Source organism: Alosa sapidissima, chromosome 5 (assembly GCF_018492685.1).
Source record: "Alosa sapidissima isolate fAloSap1 chromosome 5, fAloSap1.pri, whole genome shotgun sequence".
Taxonomy (NCBI): domain Eukaryota; kingdom Metazoa; phylum Chordata; class Actinopteri; order Clupeiformes; family Clupeidae; genus Alosa; species Alosa sapidissima.
Genome location: NC_055961.1, coordinates 5,260,852 through 5,280,585, shown reverse-complemented (window position 1 = coordinate 5,280,585; position 19,734 = coordinate 5,260,852). Strand labels below are relative to the sequence as shown.

Here is a 19,734-nt window from a genome sequence, read left to right as displayed (position 1 = left end):
ACTGCCACTGTGGAGTTTATTGAGGTTATATTTACGTCAACAAAGCATTGACTGAGTGTAGCTGATGGAGTGCTTGAGACACACATTAAAGGCTATGGCTGATATGCAGTATGTGTCTGTGTTAAGAAGAGGCCGAGGCTCAGCATCTAAAGTAAGGTAACGTTGTCTAGGGTACAATGTTTAGCTGACCTCGGTCCGCAATGTAACCTGAAAGCAAAGATCCAACTAACCTACACACTGGCCCTATGTGATGTAAAGATGTGGAAGCAGAATCTACCGTGTGTGAGTGCAGTGTGTGTGTGTGTGTGTGTGTGTGTGTGTGTGTGTGTGTCAGCTTGGGCAGAGCTCCAGTGAGTAATAATAATAATAAGCATTATTTGTTTAGCACCTTTCATACACAGAATGCAGCTCAAAGTGCTTTACATTTGGAGCATGTAACACAATAATAGAGTCAGTCAGTCATTATTAATCACTTTCACTTTTCTTCGTTGCTGTGGCCGTTTATGATCCAATCAGCAACATATCAGAAATATAGAAAATAACATGTAACACAATTATAGAGACGAGTCAGTTATTCCCCTTCGTTGCTGTGGCCGTTTATGATCCAATCAGCAACATATCAGAAATACTATTATAATACTATATATATATATATATATAAAGGCTTTGCTAACAAATGCTTAGCCTAACAAATGCTTAGCAGTGAACGGTCACTTACCTGTGGCTCTCACTGTCCCAGTCAAGCTCTCTCCCGACGTGTCCTGAATAGCCCCAGCGTCGGTTTATGGTTAAGTTCAGTTTGTTGTGGGGCTAAGTGGTCCAAATTTGCCTGGCCCACGCTGGGCAAACACACTTGAGGGAAACACAGGCCTCTAATCCCTTCCTAAAGGCCTGACTAATTGTGAGCACCGGAGTCACTCAGGACAGGTGTTCATTAATCAATTAGCCACAGGTAGTGACATCACTGACGCCCCACCTGTCAAGTCAGTGCTATCCCTACCATGTGACCCTAACCCATCCTAACAGTCTGTATGTAAAGGCTTTGGCTGATATGTTACATGTTATGTCTCTTAGACTTTTGGAGCTGGAGGACTCCGAGGAGGAGCGTAGTAAAAAGCTCAGGAAGATGACCTCTACAGCAGCCTTCCCTGCTTCCTACGTCAGCCCATCGCCACACTTCTTCGGTAAGACTTCCCACACTCATGCCAGTGTCTTTTACAATATGGATGAGAGGCTAAAGATCGCTTAATACAAATCTGTATTATTTGATAACAGCTAAACAGGTATTAAAAGGCATCAAAAGTATGACATTATTACATTTTGAGTCTCTGCTGTTTACAGCAATGATGCCTGAACAGACGCCCATGGCAGCAGGAAGGACCAGCACCGTACGAAAGGGCCAGGAAACGTCCACTCGAGGTAATGTCCGAGTCCACACCACACTCTAATAGCCTGTAGACTCTACTAGGATGAATATTTCCTGTTCCTCCTGTTCCTTTGAGTTTTGACTCAAACTTACGAAGATAGATCTCATGTCTTGTACAGTAGTTGTCTGTTGCCCACATGCGTGTAAGCATTTCACTGAAACAGTTGTTTCCGATGCGCATTTGTTTAGTTTCATATATGCACACTTCTCACCTGGCTAATGACTGGGATTATGTGAGCTTGCTGATTTGCTTGCGTATAAGTAAATAAACTAACATCTAACTAACACCCTAATGACAAAATACACCATGTTCACATACATGCCGTCTACACTGTAAACACAAACAGTCAACCTAACTGAAAATGTGTGTGGAAACTAGTTACTTAATTTATTTACTAAATCTGTTTAAGATAAAAACAAATATTTGAATTGAGCACCAGTAACTCAAGTATATTTAAGGTGACTTAAAGTTGCTCTAAGCGATGTTGAGTAACGTCACTTCTGTTGACGTTCAAATGAAAGAGAGAGCTAGCTAACCCCCCCCCCATCCCGTGCAACTGAAACTCTCCTAAACGCACATCTCGTCGGTGAATGGCTGGTCCAGGCTGCACCATGCTGTTTTTGTTGCCATTTTTGGAGCCTGGGCTGTCTACAGAGGCTTTTTTTTTTTTTTTTTTTCAGTGTATTCGGTTGACAGGCAGCTAGTGGATTGTGAGATGTTTGCTGTATGTGCCAAAAAATTGTTTTAGCTTACAAACTGTATGACATCGCTTAGAGCACCTTTTTAAGGCAATTAAGTCAAAAATCAATTCAACGAAGTTCACTGTTCATAAAACAATGGAGCATTTTGCAAACATATCTTGCATTTCTCACAACTGAACAATGGGCAGTAGCAGACAGCAGTACTGCCGTCAGCAGGGAGGACCTCGATGGCCACCTTACACCAAACAACGTTGACACGATTTGGGAAAGATTCTTGAAAGATTGTAGTCTTTTAACTAACTAGTGCAGTGCCCATTCAAACATGCCATTCCTGAAGAAAACCCGTAGCCCAATTACATGCCCACAGGTATGCCTGCTTTAAAAATAGGATGATGGGGAAACATCATTCCAGCTAAGCATTCAATAATGCAGGGATGCAAACAGCACGCCTTTTGGCGGATGCCGCCTTTTTCACGACTGGCTGGGGGACTTGTGTGAATCATGCATATCCGACGAGTTTTTCTTTGGGGGGGGGGTTGAAGTGTCTGATTATAATTTCATCAAAGTTAATTCTGTATTAAAATGACTACATAAACACACAGCCTACCGTTACAGTCCATGAAACATAATAAGTGTAAGACAACACTAAATCAAAAAGCTGCGCACGTAAAAATCCCATTTGCTGCGCACCATTATCCTACTGCTACAAGGCTGCACTTCACTGCACTCACTGCAAGGATTTAACGTTACATCTATCAGTCCGGGATCCAGTAATTTTGTGTCGCGCCTGGTCTTTTTTGCAAGAAAGGTAAGGTCAACCATATTTGATGTCTTCTAATCACATACATAATTTCTACCATTTGCATTGTGTAATGTTTAGGTTGTCCTAATGTGTCATTACAGTCTTTACAATAACTATGCCAGGTTAGTGCTAGTTATACAACAATTGGGTTCTATGGAACTATTTATTTGTTTCTGATTGGCCGAGAGACGTTCCATGAGTTGGAATATCCCTGGACATTTCAACTCAGACTTTGCACAGCTAATAATAAATCACTCCGCGGTACAATGCGAAGATTTGACACAATGTTCTCATCCCAGCTCTCCACGATTTCAAGCAATGGGTTACTCCTTAGCAAACCATAACGAAACAGTGCTTCACCACATCTGTGGATTAAGCCACACAGTCAACTCAATGTAAGTAAGATAAACGAGGATGCTAATTGTTCTTAGCATTGCCAGCATTGTGTATAATATGATTGTCACTTGGAGGAGACTAACGTTAGCATAATTAGCTAACCGCTGCTAACGTGCTAGCATAGTCACGTCAGGCTGTGCACAGTAATATAACATTTATTCACCATAAATTAATAAAGTTGAGTGGTTCTGCAATGTAGACAATGTTTCCGTTTTTTTGCAGTACCATGTCCCTTACATGACATGGCCCATTGTCCTTGTAACATGCATTCAGCAAACCTAGATATGAATGTGATTTCAGTCCGACTTTCAACATTTCTTTCAAAAATACATGTAAACCACCAAGACCCGTAACGAGGGATCTGGAATGTTGGTTACCTAGCAACCAAGATGCTGTCTATTGAAAAGGGAACTAATTTTTGATGCGTAAGAACGATGTCGAAATTAACATTTTTAAACAATAATGGGGTGTTTTCAGATTATTTAGTTTGTTGTAGAATTGTTGTATAAAAGCAATATAGCACTCGTGATCGTGGGATTGGTCATGGATATTCCCACGGCTGTTGTTGCCTGCGCCACTCGGCCTCCAGCCTCGTGGCTACGGCCGAACAACACCTGTGGGAATATCCATGACCAACCCCACTCTCACTCGTGCTATATTGCTTAAGTAGCACACTAGCGCTACATTTTACATGACTAGCAAAAATACAGTTGGATTTTTTTTTAACCTTGTTTGTTGCGTCAGTCAGTTTAGTTCAGTTCCGGACAGACTAGCAGTATTTTGTCCTGTAATATTTTAGTAGCAGCCTAACGTTATATACAACTCTACCCCCTTTCCAACGTGTAGCCTAATGGTAACGTACTTGTTTAGGCTAGCCGCTTGTTGACGTCTAGTAGCCTAATGAGCCGCTGGTCTAGGCTTTTTCGTAAATGCAACCCGAAGTGACAAGTGACGAACTGACTTATTTTCAATGACACCTACCACATAAGGGCGAGAAACTGATGTGTGGGCTTATCCTAACAGACAGACCGCACTACTGTTGATACATTTTAACTGTACATTTTCGTGCAGAATAACGTTATTTTGGGGCGCATTGAGAAAGGGGGCAAAGTGAAGTGAACTATTTTGCACTCTGTTATGATACTGTCAGGTCTAGGGTAACACTATGGCTAATATATGCAACTTTTCATTTACAGAATGAGAGAATTTGATGAGAGTGAGGCACTAACAGTTAAGAAAGTGGATGAGGGTTGTAAAACAAATTGGAACTGGTCTTGGTTACAGGTTGAAATGGAGATTGAGGTCAAGACAGCCAAACACAAATTCAAAATGTCAGACTTTTTCAAAAAAATTGAAAAAAAGGGACATGCCAAATGTACTTTCTGCATGAAAGAGATTAATTATGCTAACAAGGGAGTGCATGCTCTGTTGAATCACTGCCAGAGTGCTATACACACAGAGAGAGTGGCTACCATCATATCTACCCAGTGTGGCCCAGCTCCTCTGTCAAGACAAGCCAGCTACCAGCCAAAGTCAGGCCCCAGCAGACAGAATAAGGGAAGGAACTGGGACAGTGTATTTTCATATAAAGAACATTTTTGTGTGAATAGGGTGAGCCCTGGATGGCAGAGGTGCAGTGTCGATTCTAGACATTTTTAACAAGGGTGGCACTGGTGAGGCACTGATTAATTCAAGGGTGGCATGAGGCAAAACAACCAGATAAACAGAAACAGGCTCAAGATGTGAAATTAGCACAAATACATTAGGGAAACCAGACACAAACACCATACTCATAAATTGAAAGAAAAAAAAACCACAAATACCTTACTCTCACATAAAATGTCTTTGTATTTGAATAAAATAATACAAACATATTAAAGTTAATTATCTAAGTTGTCTGTCCCTGGGCTATGCTGTGCTAAAACAAATTCCATCATGGGGACATTAAAATATAATCCTTTTTATTCTATTATATTAAATGAAGATATACAAATACAAATGTAGCTGTTAAAATAATTTGACCTGCTTTTTTGTCTATTTGTTTAAGTTCTCAACATGGCTCCGAACCGGTTCAAGGAACGAAAACGAAAACCGAAAACGAACGGAATTTTACGTAATTTTACGAGGAGCGGAAACGGAAACGAAAACAAAATTGTCTTCAACTGTTCCGGAACAGAAATGTTATTCTGAAATCCACAAAACCGGTTAATAACGTTTTTTTTTTTTTCGTTCTCTATATATTTTATAAAATTTCACAAAAGCATATCCTATGTCAGGGAGACTATTTCCGGTTGTGCGAAAAACAAGCCCGCATCTACACTGTTAATGTGAGCTAACAAGCTGCTATGTAGCCAACTACTGTAGTACTGTACTGATTTCTGCAGTTTGAAAAAAAAAGGAATAAATGAACCTTTGGTCCAAATGTGTATATTTTGTCTTGCTGTTGTAATGTAACCTATCCATCTGCCACTTCGGATCTTAGGCCAGCTCGTAGCGTAGGCTACTGAAACTGATTTGGAAATTGTTTGTAGCCTATATGCGTAATAGCCTATTTTGCCTGTCCACGCCTTGTCGTTTTAAAGTCGGGATTTGAAATGTTTGCTCAATTATAGCCTATTCTATGTAGAAGAGTTAAACGGGAAATTTGAGATAGGCCTTGTCAGCAACAGACAGGTTCGTTTATAAACAGGATTGGAATTATAGCGCAAGCCTTTGAAGATCTCTATATGGATAAAACTAGAAATTATTTATAGGCATAGGCAGGCTTGGAATTTCACCATTCTGGGGGCAAGGCCACTTGGCCTTCAGTTGGGCATATTTGGTGGGGGGCACAAAGGCCACATGTCAGGGCACCAAGGCCAAAGTTAACTATAGCATATAAAAATGATCAAAGTTGTATTTAGCCTATTCACTGCAGTAGCCCTGCATCACTGTATGAAACATGACAAAAACATGAAAAATGACATATTACATAGAACTGTAAATCTTCTGATCATCTAATAATTACAGATATCTAGGCTACATATAACAGTTATTTTATATTTGGCCTGCTATGAAATCATGTATTGAACAATTTAAGCACAGCTCAGCTTTAAGAAACTCAAATAGCCTAGATGCATGCTTAGCATTTTGTGATCATTAAGGCTACTTTCACAAACTGTTAGTCAGCTGTCCTCTGATTTACCAATATCTAGGCGATATTTGTAACATTTATTTTGTATTTGGCCCATTATGAAATCATGTGGAACAATTTAAACACATTGTAAAACTTAAAGCCCAAATTTGGAGACATCCATGCATGTCGAAATTTACTGCAAATTCGAAACTGGATTACTCTGGAACAGCTAACTGTACAGGGGACTGTTTTACACCTTTGTGTTCGGTAAGGTCTGCTGTTTATTCTTATATATGGTTTGTCATGTGTTAAAAGAAGGGTTCGTGAAGTATTCCACCGATATGAATGGGTAGGGAGATCATGGACGCAAAACCTTCAGTAGAATGTATGATCAAATTGAATTATATTATTTACTTTTATCGCGAACCGTTCAACACAGCAATTATTGGCTAACATCGTTTAAAAGCTGAGAAAAAGCTCTTTCATGTGATACTTGTGATGTCTGTGTGATGATGAGTAGGCAACTTCGCGAGTAGTTAAACTGAGAAGAATGGGTGAATTTGGACGCACTTTCTTGCACTGTCACTTTCTCCACTGCGTAAAATACTAAATTAATTTGCGCTGTGAATGCTAAGATTATTTTGACAGGCCACAGGCTAAATAAAAATCGCTATTAGTAGGACGCAAAGCAGAATATTGAAAGAAGGGGGCACCAAGGCCACCGTGGCCTGTAAACCTCTGATTTTCAAAGGGGCATCACGGCCAACGCAAGGGGCTACGACGGCCATGGCCGTCGTGGCCGCCGTGAAATTCCTACCCTGGGCATAGGTTAGGCCTACAGTAAGTCTGTAGGCTATGGGATGGATAGCCCATCTGAATGTTTTTGGATGCCGCCTGTGATTTATTATTTTGGGGCATAGCTACGGTATAGGCTAAATCAAGGGGAAATAATGAGTACGTCTATTCTAAGGTAAAGTCCACAAAAATAGACTTGATAGGCCCACCAAACACTGCCAGAACTTTAAGAACGAACGATATTTTGCGTTCCGAACCGGTTCAGGACCGATATGTTGGTGGCGGAACGCATGCAAGAACGAAAACGTTAAACATAGGCCTACCTGAACCGTTCGGAACGGAACGTTTGAAAAATAATTTCGTTTTCAAGCCCTGGTTCTCAAGAAACTTGAGGGTGGTATGAAGGAGTGTATTGTGTATGTGAGCAATTTCATCTTCCTAAATCTCAATATTATGATCACAACAAGTGTGGGCAAATTATTAATTACATTTTCACGTGGGGTAACTTGTTGCAGGGCAACCACATAACCGGTTCCATGTCTTCGGATTGGATGATTAATGATCAGTAAAGTTCTCAAGAAACTTGAAGTTGGTATGAAGGAGTGTATTGTGTATGTGAGCAAACATTGTTAACGTTGCACATGGGGCAACTTGTTGCAGGGCAACCACATAACCGGTTCCATGTGTTCGAATTGTATGACTAAAGTTCTCAAGAAACTTGAGGTTGGGATGAGTGTGTGAGCAACCTACATGTTACTTATCTGCCTGAATCTCAATATTCTGATCACAACAACTGTGGGCAAATTACAAGTCAGCACCAGTGCTGCATTCATTGTTTTTCACTTTTATAATCACATCACCAAAAGTAGGTTATTGGTTTTACCAAAAGTATTTGGCAGTATTTTTAAACTACAAACCTATAAAGTATTTTGATACAAAATACGATGCCATTTTTTTCCAACTAAATAAAATACAAATTTGTATTTTAAATACATCAGACATGCCTATCCCTGGCTGTTGGCTGCAGTAACTCAAGCTAGGTAGTACTTGTTGTAATTGTTTTGTGTTTGTTAGTTTTGATCCAATTTGACAGCTTTGCTATGTTGCCCACCCAAAATTTCTACCAGCCCACCCAAATATAGTAGCCTAGCCTAGGTTAGAACCAGCCCTGCCCTGCATGGAGACATATTTTACGATAATAATGGAGAAAATGTTAGCAAAACTTTAGGTTTTTGTTAACGGAATCTCCCTCCCTCATTCATCTATTTGCGCAACAGCCCACATTCTGCGTTCAATCCAGAGAGACAAGTGAAATGTTTTTTTTTTTTTTTCTTTTAAGCGGACATCGCCATAGGCACGATATTTAGGCTACCTCTGTTAGGCCTACAAAAAGTTGCAAATTAAGGAGTATTTCCTGATCGGGGAAACTTTTCGGTCCGTGGTTCTACAATATCATTCAATTGTGCCGCAAATTAACAAACAGAAGTGGGGCGTAATTTAAATCCATGGCTCCGTAGACCAGCAATCTACTTGTCGAGGAGGCTCATAATTTGAGAAACGCTGCAGATCATAGACAGAGAAAGCTCTGGGAACAGAACGCAGGCATATGATTTTGTTTGCACGCGCTACTATGGAAAATGAACTTTATAAAGACTGGCTCGGCCAATAAAAAAAAAAGGAAAAAGCATGCCAGATGGCCTGTCAGACACCAAACAGGACGAGGACCACAATTGCGTCACGTTCAAAAGTTTATTTAAGGGTTGGGGGTTTCAGGGGTTCCGGGGGGGGGGTACAGGAGTTCCAAGAGTCTGCGTGTGTGTGTTCCCCCAGTAGCCGAACAGCGAAGGCAGGAGCTGGATGATCCGGGAAGTCCTGGGGGAAACACACACACAACAGCAATTGAAACGAAGCAGCAGTACAGTCAAGGACTAGGCGGTATTCGTAGAAGAGGGACGGAAGGCAGGTCAAGATTACCGGGGCTGGAGAACACAGAAGTAGTCGAGCGGGTCCGGGATCACAGGCAAAGAGTCAGAGGCGTTTTCAATAAACAGGCAGGTAACTGGTGCTGGTTGCAGACGATCTGACAAGTGTGGACTGAAAAGCAAGGCTTTATATAGAGGGCATGATGAGTGGTGAATGCAGTGCAGCTGGTAGGTAACGAGGGTGAGGCAGAGCAGAGCAGGAACAGGTGGAGGTCATCAGGCTTCAATCAGCACGTGTTACCAGGCAGAGAGAGAGCTCATGACAGAACCCCCCCCCTAAGGGACGGCCCCAGAAGTCCCCAAGAGTGACACCACGTCGGGAGGGCGGAGGGGAGCCGGTGGAGGGCTAGAATTCCTCCGAGCGGTCCGAGTGAACATCCTCATCCTCGGAGGGAGCTGGAGGGTCGTGGACAGAAGACGGGACAGGTACCGAGACAGGGTCAGGGTCAGGCACATGACAGGAAGCCGGGCGGGCAGGACGGTTAGGGACCCCTCTGGGGCGGCCCCTACGGATTGCAGGTTGATCAGGATGCAGACGGTGGAAGTCGGCGATGAGTGTCCGGTCCACAATCCGACTGGCTGGCACCCAGGTTCTCTCCTCAGGTCCATAGCCCTCCCAGTCGACGAGATACTGGAGGCCCCTACCTCGCCGTCTGGACCGAAGCAGGCGTCGAACGGTGTACACCAGCCCACCGTCAACGAGGCGAGGAGGAGGAGGAGGAAGCGGCACGGGGACCAGCGGGCTTTCATGCGTCGGCTTGACTTTCGAAACATGGAAAGTAGGGTGCACCCTCATGGAGGTTGGCAACTGGAGCCGGACTGCGGTTGGGCTGATGACCCTCTGGATAGGGAACGGGCCGAGGAATCGAGGTGCCAGTTTACGCGATTCCACCCGCAGTGGGAGATCCTTGGCTGACAGCCACACCTTCTGGCCAACACGGTAGGCGGGTGCCGGCGATCTTCGGCGGTTAGCCCCAGTGGCATAGCTGACAGCTGACTTGAGTAGCGTGGCACGAGCTTGTGACCAGGTACGACGGCAACGGCGGGCATAGGCGAGGGCAGACGGGCAGGACACATCTCCTTCCTGGCTGGGGAACAGGGGGGGCTGGTAGCCATACACACACTGGAAAGGTGACATACCAGTGGCAGAGCAGGTGAGGGAGTTGTGAGCATACTCTATCCACATCAGTTGTTGTGCCCAAGCCTGGGGTTTGCGAGAAACCATGCACCGCAGCGCCTTCTCCAGCTCCTGGTTTGCCCGCTCGGATTGACCATTGGACTGGGGGTGGAACCCAGAGGTGAGACTCACTGTGGCCCCTAGAAGACGGCAGAACTCCTTCCAGAATGTAGAGGTAAATTGCGGGCCTCGGTCAGAGACAACATCCCTGGGCAGCCCGTGTAGACGGAAGACATGATCAAGAACAGCCTGGGCAGTCTCTCTGGCAGATGGCAGTTTAGGGAGGGGAATGAAGTGTGCCATCTTGCTAAACCGGTCAACCACAGTGAGAATGACAGTCATCCCACCTGATGGTGGGAGGCCAGTTACAAAGTCCAAGGAGACGTGGGACCAGGGTCGTGTGGGCACAGGCAAGGGCTGGAGTAAACCAGCGGGGGGCCGAGTGGAGGACTTGTTCTGATTGCAGGTGGGGCAGGCACGGACGAATTCTCGGACATCCCTTCTCAAAGACGACCACCAAAAGCGCTGGGCAAGGAGATGGCAGGTGCGGGCGGAGCCCGGGTGGCAGGCAAGGCGGGAGTTGTGTCCCCACTGTATGACCCGGGACCTCAAATTATCTGGGACGAAGAGACGACCGTCTGGGCATGCACTGGGACTGGGATGGTCACGGAGGGCCTCTTGAATTTCCTCCTCGATATCCCAGGTCAGGGCAGCTACGACGCAGGGATCGGGCAGAATTGATGCAGGTTCCTGGGAAGGGGCGTCATCCTTATGAAACTGACGGGAGAGAGCGTCCGGCTTGGTGTTCCGAGAACCTGGGCGGTATGACAGGGTGAAGTTGAATCTGGTGAAAAACAAGGCCCAGCGGGACTGTCTGGGGTTAAGACGTTTGGCATTGCGGATGTATTCGAGGTTTTTGTGATCGGTCCAGACCAGGAACGGAACTGTGGACCCCTCCAGCCAGTGACGCCACTCCTCCAGGGCAAGCTTGACAGCCAACAGCTCACGGTTTCCAACATCATAATTGCGCTCTGCAGGTGAAAGCCGGCGAGAGAAAAATGCACAGGGGTGCAACTTGTTGTCCTCCTCTGCCCGTTGAGAGAGTATGGCCCCGACTCCCACGTCTGAGGCATCCACCTCGACAACGAACTGCCGGTCTGAATCCGGCATCTGGAGGATGGGGGCAGTGGTGAACCGGGCCTTGAGGGTATGAAAGGCTGTGTTGGCCTCTGGGGTCCAGGAAAAGGGGTGTTTGATGCTAGTCAGAGCTGTGAGGGGAGCGGCGACGGAGCTGTAGTTCCGGATGAATTTCCGGTAGAAATTGGCAAAACCGAGGAATTGCTGCAGCTTCTTCCTATTCCCCGGAACTGGCCAGGAGGTAACTGCCGAGACCTTTGCGGGGTCCATCTGGATATTGCCTTCAGCGACGATGTATCCCAGGAATGACACAGTCTGAGCATGGAACTCGCATTTCTCCGCCTTGACATAGAGAGAGTTCTCCAGGAGCCGTCGAAGAACCAGCTGGACATGACGGGTGTGTTCGGACAGAGTTCTGGAGAAAATTAAGATGTCGTCCAGGTACACGAAGACGAATTTATTCAGCATGTCCCGCAGCACATCATTCACCAGCGCCTGGAATACCGCTGGGGCGTTGGTGAGGCCAAATGGCATTACCAGGTACTCATAATGGCCGGTGTGGGTGTTGAATGCTGTCTTCCACTCGTCACCCTCCCTTACTCGCACTAGGTGGTAAGCATTTCTAAGGTCCAGTTTGGTGAAAATAGTGGATCCCTGGAGCAACTCAAAAGCAGAGGTGAGTAAAGGCAGAGGGTACCGGTTCTTCACTGTGACATCATTCAGACCTCGATAATCAATGCAGGGGCGAAGAGAACCATCTTTCTTTCCCACAAAGAAGAACCCGGCACCAGCAGGAGAGGAAGACGGGCGGATGAGTCCAGCTGCCAGGGAGTCCCTGATGTAATCCTCCATAGTTTTTCTTTCAGGAGGGGATAGTGAGTAGAGGTGACCTTTGGGTGGAGCAGTCCCAGGGAGGAGATCAATGGCACAGTCGTACGGACGGTGTGGGGGCAGAGATGTGGCTTTGGTCTTGTTGAACACCTCTCGGAGGCCATGGTAACATTCAGGGACATTAGAAATGTCGTGGGCAATGCTGGGGGGTACTGAGCCGGGGGGCAGCGAGGCAGCACGCAAACAGGTCAGGTGGCAGGCATTTCCCCACTCTTTCACAGTTCCGGAGGCCCAATCGAGGTGAGGATTGTGGAGACGGAGCCAAGGGTAGCCCAGGATTAGGGGTTGGCCTGGAGAGCTGAGCAGGTGGAAGCGGATGGTCTCTCGGTGGTTTCCTGACACCATCATTGAGATGGGGGCTGTGATGCTGGTAACTGTGCCAATTGCGTGACCGTCCAGGGCCCGGGCTGGAACAGGAGTGGACAAGCGATGGCTTTCCAAGCCCAGCTGACGAGCAAGTCCTGTGTCAATAATGTTTGCTTCTGCGCCAGAGTCCACCAGGGCTGCCAGGGTGTGGGTGGAATCAGACAGGTGAAGACAGACTTGGATGAGGGGTTTACGGCTGATGGAGGGCTGAATGTTCATTGAGCTCATCCGGATTCCTCCTACATCTGGTGAGCTCCGGCTTTTGCTGGACAGGTGGCGACTCGATGACCATCACCACCACAGTACAGGCACAAGTTGGAGGTGATGCGTCGCTGGCGCTCTGCAGGGGTTAGGGAGGTGCGGCCGATCTCCATCGGTTCAGACTGGTCCGGCTGGCTAGATGGTGTGGCAGGTGCGGACAGAAGGGCAGTTGGGACACTCCGTGTGCTGGTGGATGGACTCTGGCGCCCTCTCTCATGACGGCGGGCCTGGATCCTGCGGTCGATGCGGACAGCCAGAGCAATGGCTTCATCAAGAGTGGGGGGTTGATCATGGGAAACCAGCTCGTCCTTTATGTAGTCCGCCAGGCTGTGGAGGAAAGCATCCACCAATGCTTCCATGTTCCAGGAGCTCCGACTTGCCACGGTTCGAAAGTCGATGGAGTAATCCGCAACAGTCCTTCTGCCTTGGCGAATACTCATCAGGATCCGAGATGCCTCGGCTATTGTGGATTCCAAATCGAATACCTTGAGCATCTCCTCTGCGAATAGGTTGAAGGTTGCACATGCTGGGGTCTGGCGCTCGAACTCCGCCGTTCCCCAGAGTCGAGCTCGGCCTGTCAGGTGAGTGATCACGTAACCGACCCTCGCCCCTTCAGTGGCAAAAGTCCTGGGTTGCAGGGTAAACTGGACACGGCAGCTCGTCAGGAACGCCCGTACCTGGGTTGGGTCGCCGCTGAACCGCTCTGGATTGCCGATCCTGGGTTCTGGGGCTCCGGCAGCCACGGTAGCAGTGGACTGGGCAGGAGACTCGGGTGCTGGGCCGGTGAGCAGGCTGGCTGGGGCTGGGCCGGTGGGAGCAGGCAGAGGAGAAAGGTTGGTGAGAAGTTGAATGATCATTGCAAGTTGTTGCTGTTGCTGCTGGAACTGCTGACGCTGGCTCAAGCCGGCTTGAAGTAGGGAGGCAATGTCAGCAGTGTTGCGGTTTACCTCTCTCTCTGTCTCTTCCAGGCGTTGCATGGCGGTGGGTGGTTCTGGTTCGTCGGTTTCCATGCTGGTTCGACCGTGCGCTGGGTCCATGTTTGGTCAGATCGTACTGTCAGACACCAAACAGGACGAGGACCACAATTGCGTCACGTTCAAAAGTTTATTTAAGGGTTGGGGGTTTCAGGGGTTCCGGGGGGGGGTACAGGAGTTCCAAGAGTCTGCGTGTGTGTGTTCCCCCAGTAGCCGAACAGCGAAGGCAGGAGCTGGATGATCCGGGAAGTCCTGGGGGAAACACACACACAACAGCAATTGAAACGAAGCAGCAGTACAGTCAAGGACTAGGCGGTATTCGTAGAAGAGGGACGGAAGGCAGGTCAAGATTACCGGGGCTGGAGAACACAGAAGTAGTCGAGCGGGTCCGGGATCACAGGCAAAGAGTCAGAGGCGTTTTCAATAAACAGGCAGGTAACTGGTGCTGGTTGCAGACGATCTGACAAGTGTGGACTGAAAAGCAAGGCTTTATATAGAGGGCATGATGAGTGGTGAATGCAGTGCAGCTGGTAGGTAACGAGGGTGAGGCAGAGCAGAGCAGGAACAGGTGGAGGTCATCAGGCTTCAATCAGCACGTGTTACCAGGCAGAGAGAGAGCTCATGACATGGCCAGTCCAGCCCTGCGTTCAGGAATTATTTAATTATTATAAGCAAAAGTGGAACGTGCACAATGTTTCATTTATCCCTCCTGATCGGGACGAATAAAACGGGTATTGGGGACGAAATAAGCATACAGTTTAGCCTAAGCTATGTAAACTTCCAATAATTTCAATATTTTACAACAAATGCTTGACTGGTTGAATGGTCATACATGTCATCAGAATATCGCTACCTGTAGCCTAGATGCGACGAGTGTTTAGTGAGTAGGCCTAAGCTTGATGAACCATAAATGAAAAGTTTTCTTAACATTACATTAGGACATTATTACCATTAAACACTTTTACAAAAGTATAGGCCTAGCCTACAGTTAACACTTAATGACCTATCAAATGTTGGCGACTTAAGTGAGTGATTAGATAAATAGGCACTGGCAGATGCAATAGGTAAATGGATATCTTTGCGTGTTAGCACAAGCAGTAGCCTGTAGGCCAATAAAGGCAAGCGTGTTTGCCACTTACATTTATGACGTCTGATACTTCAAACTGCTGCAAGTGCATCAAGAAAGGTCCTGCCTTAGACCATGTTAATGGCCAATTGTAGACTAAGATTTGGGGGTGGCCAATCGAATCTCAAGGGTGGCCTGTGCCACCCGGAGCCACCCCTCTGACTCCGCCCCTGCAGAGGTGGTGGCAAAATGTAATTATATGATATTTCCTGTGGGGGCGTGGGCTTCGATAATCTCACTCCTTTTTGACCATACCTCTGTTTGCATCCCTGATAATGAATACTGAATATTATAATATATAAGCCTATAATTACTGTGGCCTTTAATACATGTGTAATAAATTTAGGCATGGCTGCATGTGACATTTCTACAGATCAGAATGACATAACAGCCTAACAACTGTTTTGAGTTAAGGCTAAATGTGTATTAAGCTTACTGAATAACTTCCTAGTACTGAAGACAAACCATTTTGTAGAATGATGCATCATTGTTTGAAATTTGCAACGATGTGACTCAAAAACAGTCTTTAGCATAAGTGACGTCGCTCAGTCTGCCACTTGTTGTCTAGCTATGTAGCATTAGCCTATCGCCTGTTTCAATTTGGGACCTTGCAGTCGGAATTGTCGTTTGTTTAATCAAAGTCTCAAGTCCAAAGTAGCCTGGGCTATTCAAAGCGTCAGTTTATTGCACATGCTTTTATTTTGAGTGGTCACTACATACCCGTGTTTGTTGACGTGTTGTTGCAAAATCCGCGTAATCATTTTATGCAAGCAAACTGCATACAGGGAGTCTTTATTGTTGAGGTCAGACATTATAATCATATTGCATCTTAACCCACAAGCGGTTCCCGAGTAATCCGTTTTTTAAATTGCGACTGACTATCGTCAAAGTGAGACCTGTCAGTACAGGATCCATGAGGTGGAGCTCCCCTGAAACTGGTCCCCTTGGAAACAGTGCGGTGCAGCGATAAACGTCCTACGTAAATAAGCATATTTTGAAATATGCATTCAGAAATCTTCAAAATCGAGAGTGCACACCATTGTGCCACGCGCGAGCCACATACGAAATCTTAGGTCAGTCTGACAAACGGTCAGCGAGATATGCATGCCACAGACACAGACGCTTCTTGCTTTATAGATAGATAGATGCCCCCCATTCAAGCTTTACTCAAAAGACTCCAATCTTTCAAGAATCTTTCCTAAATCTTGTCAAAGTTTGGTGTCAGGAGGCCATTAGGTAATAAAGCCTGAACTGTGTGACATCTACAGGTGTGCTAATCAATGCTATCTGACTAAGTAATCAGTTTTACATTGAGAGCACAGAGAAATTGTTTTAAAGAGTCAAGTATGTCCCTCAGTGGACTTCAGTCTCTAAGTTCTTTTAGTGGACTTCTCTACAATGGTCACCCTGACCATACTCCATTTACCAGCATTCAGGATCATTTAACTGTATCTATCCACCAGCACATGTAAAAAAAAACACTGTAAAGAAACAACCCATATCCAACATTGCATCAGTATTTTTAGTGCACCCAATACTGTGAAATGCACACCCTGACAACTGCATCCAATTATTTCGACACTTTTAGCAAAGGACTGGACTGCAAAATGATTCACAGCCTTAAATCTGTTGCACAAATCTGTGTAGAAATTCTGTGAAGGTATTTTTTATTATTTTTTTAAATACGCCAAGCGTATTGGCGTATGTTCGCCAAGCATGCTGGACTAACCCTGAGTACTAATGTACTTCCTCACAGACGCCATGCATGAAAAGACTGCAAGGCCGTCCCAGACGTCAGAGGCCGCCTGCTGCAGCTGGGAGCCCTCTTCCTTCAGAGGTGCCACACCTAAACGTCATCTAGATAAATCATATTGCTGTATCTCTATTGCATGCTCCATCAGTCATTGCTGAGCCAGAAACATGGAGGAATGATGGAGGGGGGGGTTATGACTTTGATGTTCCCAGAAGTAGATAAAAGTAACAGTTTGTGGGGGTCGAAATACTTTCATTTTAGTTCACTTTAACCTGGGTTAATCTTAATTGTAATTGTGTTGTACTGTCTGAGATACAGTATGTGTAGATTCACAGCCTGGAGACAAAACTGGTTTAGAATTGCGTCACTAACATAACATAACCTAAACAAGCCCACTGGCTTTCCCCCGAAGACCCACCCATAGCATCTGCATATTGGTGCACTTTAATGCAGAATTGCAATCCTCGTTTGAGTCCTTCACTCTGTGGAGACATTTGGGTTGGCCCAGAAACTTTAAGTGTGGTTAATGCTGTAATCGTTTCCATCCTCATTGTGTTCAGATCTCTGTGGGTGGGTGAGGCTACTCCTAAAGCACTGAGCTGGTGACAGACAGCTGGTGGTTCTCCCCTGCACTGAATTTAGTAAAAGCCATCGTATTAGTGGGGAGACACAACAAGAATGTTTTACGAGAGAGAACAGCATGCATAAGTGAAAGGCCCTGAACTCCACCTCAGAAGGCATAGTCTCCCTCTGACCTATTTTGACTACATAATATAGCCTGCCCATTATGGTAAAAACACACAGCATCTTTAAACTTCATCTGTTCATAGAGCTACTAACTTCAGCCAATGGTATTCACCAAATCTGCTGCCCAAGCTGTTGTGCTCCTGTGTTACTAACACTTATTGCTAAGCGTGTGTTTGAAATCTCGGAACATGCTTTAACATAATTGAGTTTACTCATGACTTCATTAACATGTACACTACTTTGGTCTGTGAACAAGAAAAGTATCTATTAGTAAACTTTTATTTAGAGTGCATTTATATTATTAATATGAGCATTGTGTTTCACCAGATATGCTCATGGAACTAGCTCCAATAACAGCTGCACGGTCCATACTGGAGAATAGGGATTGGGATTCACAAACGTCCTTCAGAGGTAAAAACAATACAGCTCTCACACACTAGAGGGCGCCACTGCCCCAGGTAAAGTCAAACCCTAGCCTGGGTGAACCCAGACTGGTTCAATGGGATTCTTTCCAGATGGACCGTTAGAGCGAGTTCAGATTTCCTATCAGGTTTGTCTGGGTTCACCCCGGCTAGTTGAACTCAGTACAGAAGAGAACCTTGTGTCCTTACTTGACCCAAATGTTTGTTGTATTTGTCATTTTCTTGTTAATTTGTAACAGAAAATTGGGCAACTGATCAAATATTTGGCAGTACAGTGTACATTTACTCAAAATGTGAGCGTGTGGAGGGAGGGGGAGGGCGGGAAAGACCGCTGTTGTGGCAAACTGTGGGGAACATGATTACTTAGGACTTTGATTACTGTTTGATTACTTCCTGACTATTAACCGAGACTTATACATTGATTTTGCTAAATTTGTTCCGCCATGTCATGAGGTTAATACGCGGGGACAGCTTTCTTTTCTTCATTCTTCTTAATGATTAAAGCATGATGTGATTCTCATTTGGCTATCGGGCACTGCAGTCGATACACGTGTGCGGTTAACCCTTAGAACCCGATTGATGCAAAGTGCGTCAAAAAACACACCCTTTCTTCTCTGTTACATTGCTCCGGAACTGTTCATCGCAGTGAGATGAAACCTTTATAGCGTGACAGGGCAGAAGTGGGGCTTTCCAACAAGACCACACACTTGTCTGTACGATCAAGTATGAAAATTAAATAAATTAAATTAAAATTAAATTAAATCAAATTGCATCATATTTACAGCCTATACTTCTCTGCGTTCACCTGCGCACTCATTACTCTCGTTTGAATTACTCGCGAACCCGTGATCGCATAGATATGGCAAGCATATCAGATGAAAGAGGAGACACAGGGCTATCCATTGGTATCATGTAAATAGATCCTTCTGGCTTATGAAAACAGACGAAGTGACTGCAAAATAATAACGTCAGGTACACAAACCAACGCTGCACTCCTATTACTCTCGTTTGAATTACTCGCGGACCCGTGATCGCATAGATATGCCACGCATGTCAGATGAAAGAGACACAGAGCTATCATTTGATACCGACTACATCCTTCTGGGTTATATAGCTGGACTTACCCCACGTTTTTGTCTGTTTTTGTGGCAAAGCATGTTTATAATCCAACGCTATCGTGTGTTTCTCTATGTCAAAGCATGTTCATAATCCGGTTTTGAGATCCTAGCAAATTCCTGCATGGCATCCACTTCAAGGCTCACATTGCATCCCAATTTGTTCAACAAAGAAACACCTTTTTTGCCTTTACTTTGTTTATGGCAATGCAGTATAAAGTTGAGAATCATTATGACTGCATACACACGCAGGCTAACACGCAAACTCGGGTCAAGTCAGGTCAGATCAGTTTGTGTCACAGATATGGAGATATTTCATCACTAAATAAAAAATGGCATTTATTTCCGTAAATCACACACCACATATTTCTGTAAATTACTCAGCCCCAGAGTAAACCTCCAACATGGCAATTATATTGCCAGATTCAGGACAGTCTGCCCTACACACAAATGAAATGCATGTAGAGCTATGAGCTTGCTGTGGTGAGATACATGTCAAAATATAAGAATTTTTATAATACGCTTTTTATATTTTAATTCTTTAAAA

At 45.4% G+C, this 19,734-nt stretch overlaps 1 protein-coding gene across 5 annotated transcripts in view; it reads left to right on the top strand.

Annotated features, from left to right (window-relative positions):
• LOC121708396 overlaps positions 1-19,734 on the top strand; it is a 38,517-nt gene that overhangs the window by 2,961 nt on the left and 15,822 nt on the right. For 4 of the 5 annotated variants that reach the window (XM_042090992.1, XM_042090994.1, XM_042090993.1 and 1 more), the window contains exons 4-7: positions 1,075-1,184; positions 1,342-1,419; positions 16,907-16,987; positions 17,978-18,061. In XM_042090992.1, the coding sequence (XP_041946926.1) occupies positions 1,075-1,184; positions 1,342-1,419; positions 16,907-16,987; positions 17,978-18,061 (353 nt within the window). The remainder of the gene's footprint in view (positions 1-1,074; positions 1,185-1,341; positions 1,420-16,906; positions 16,988-17,977; positions 18,062-19,734) is intronic. The other variant, XM_042090995.1, reaches the window with a different exon arrangement.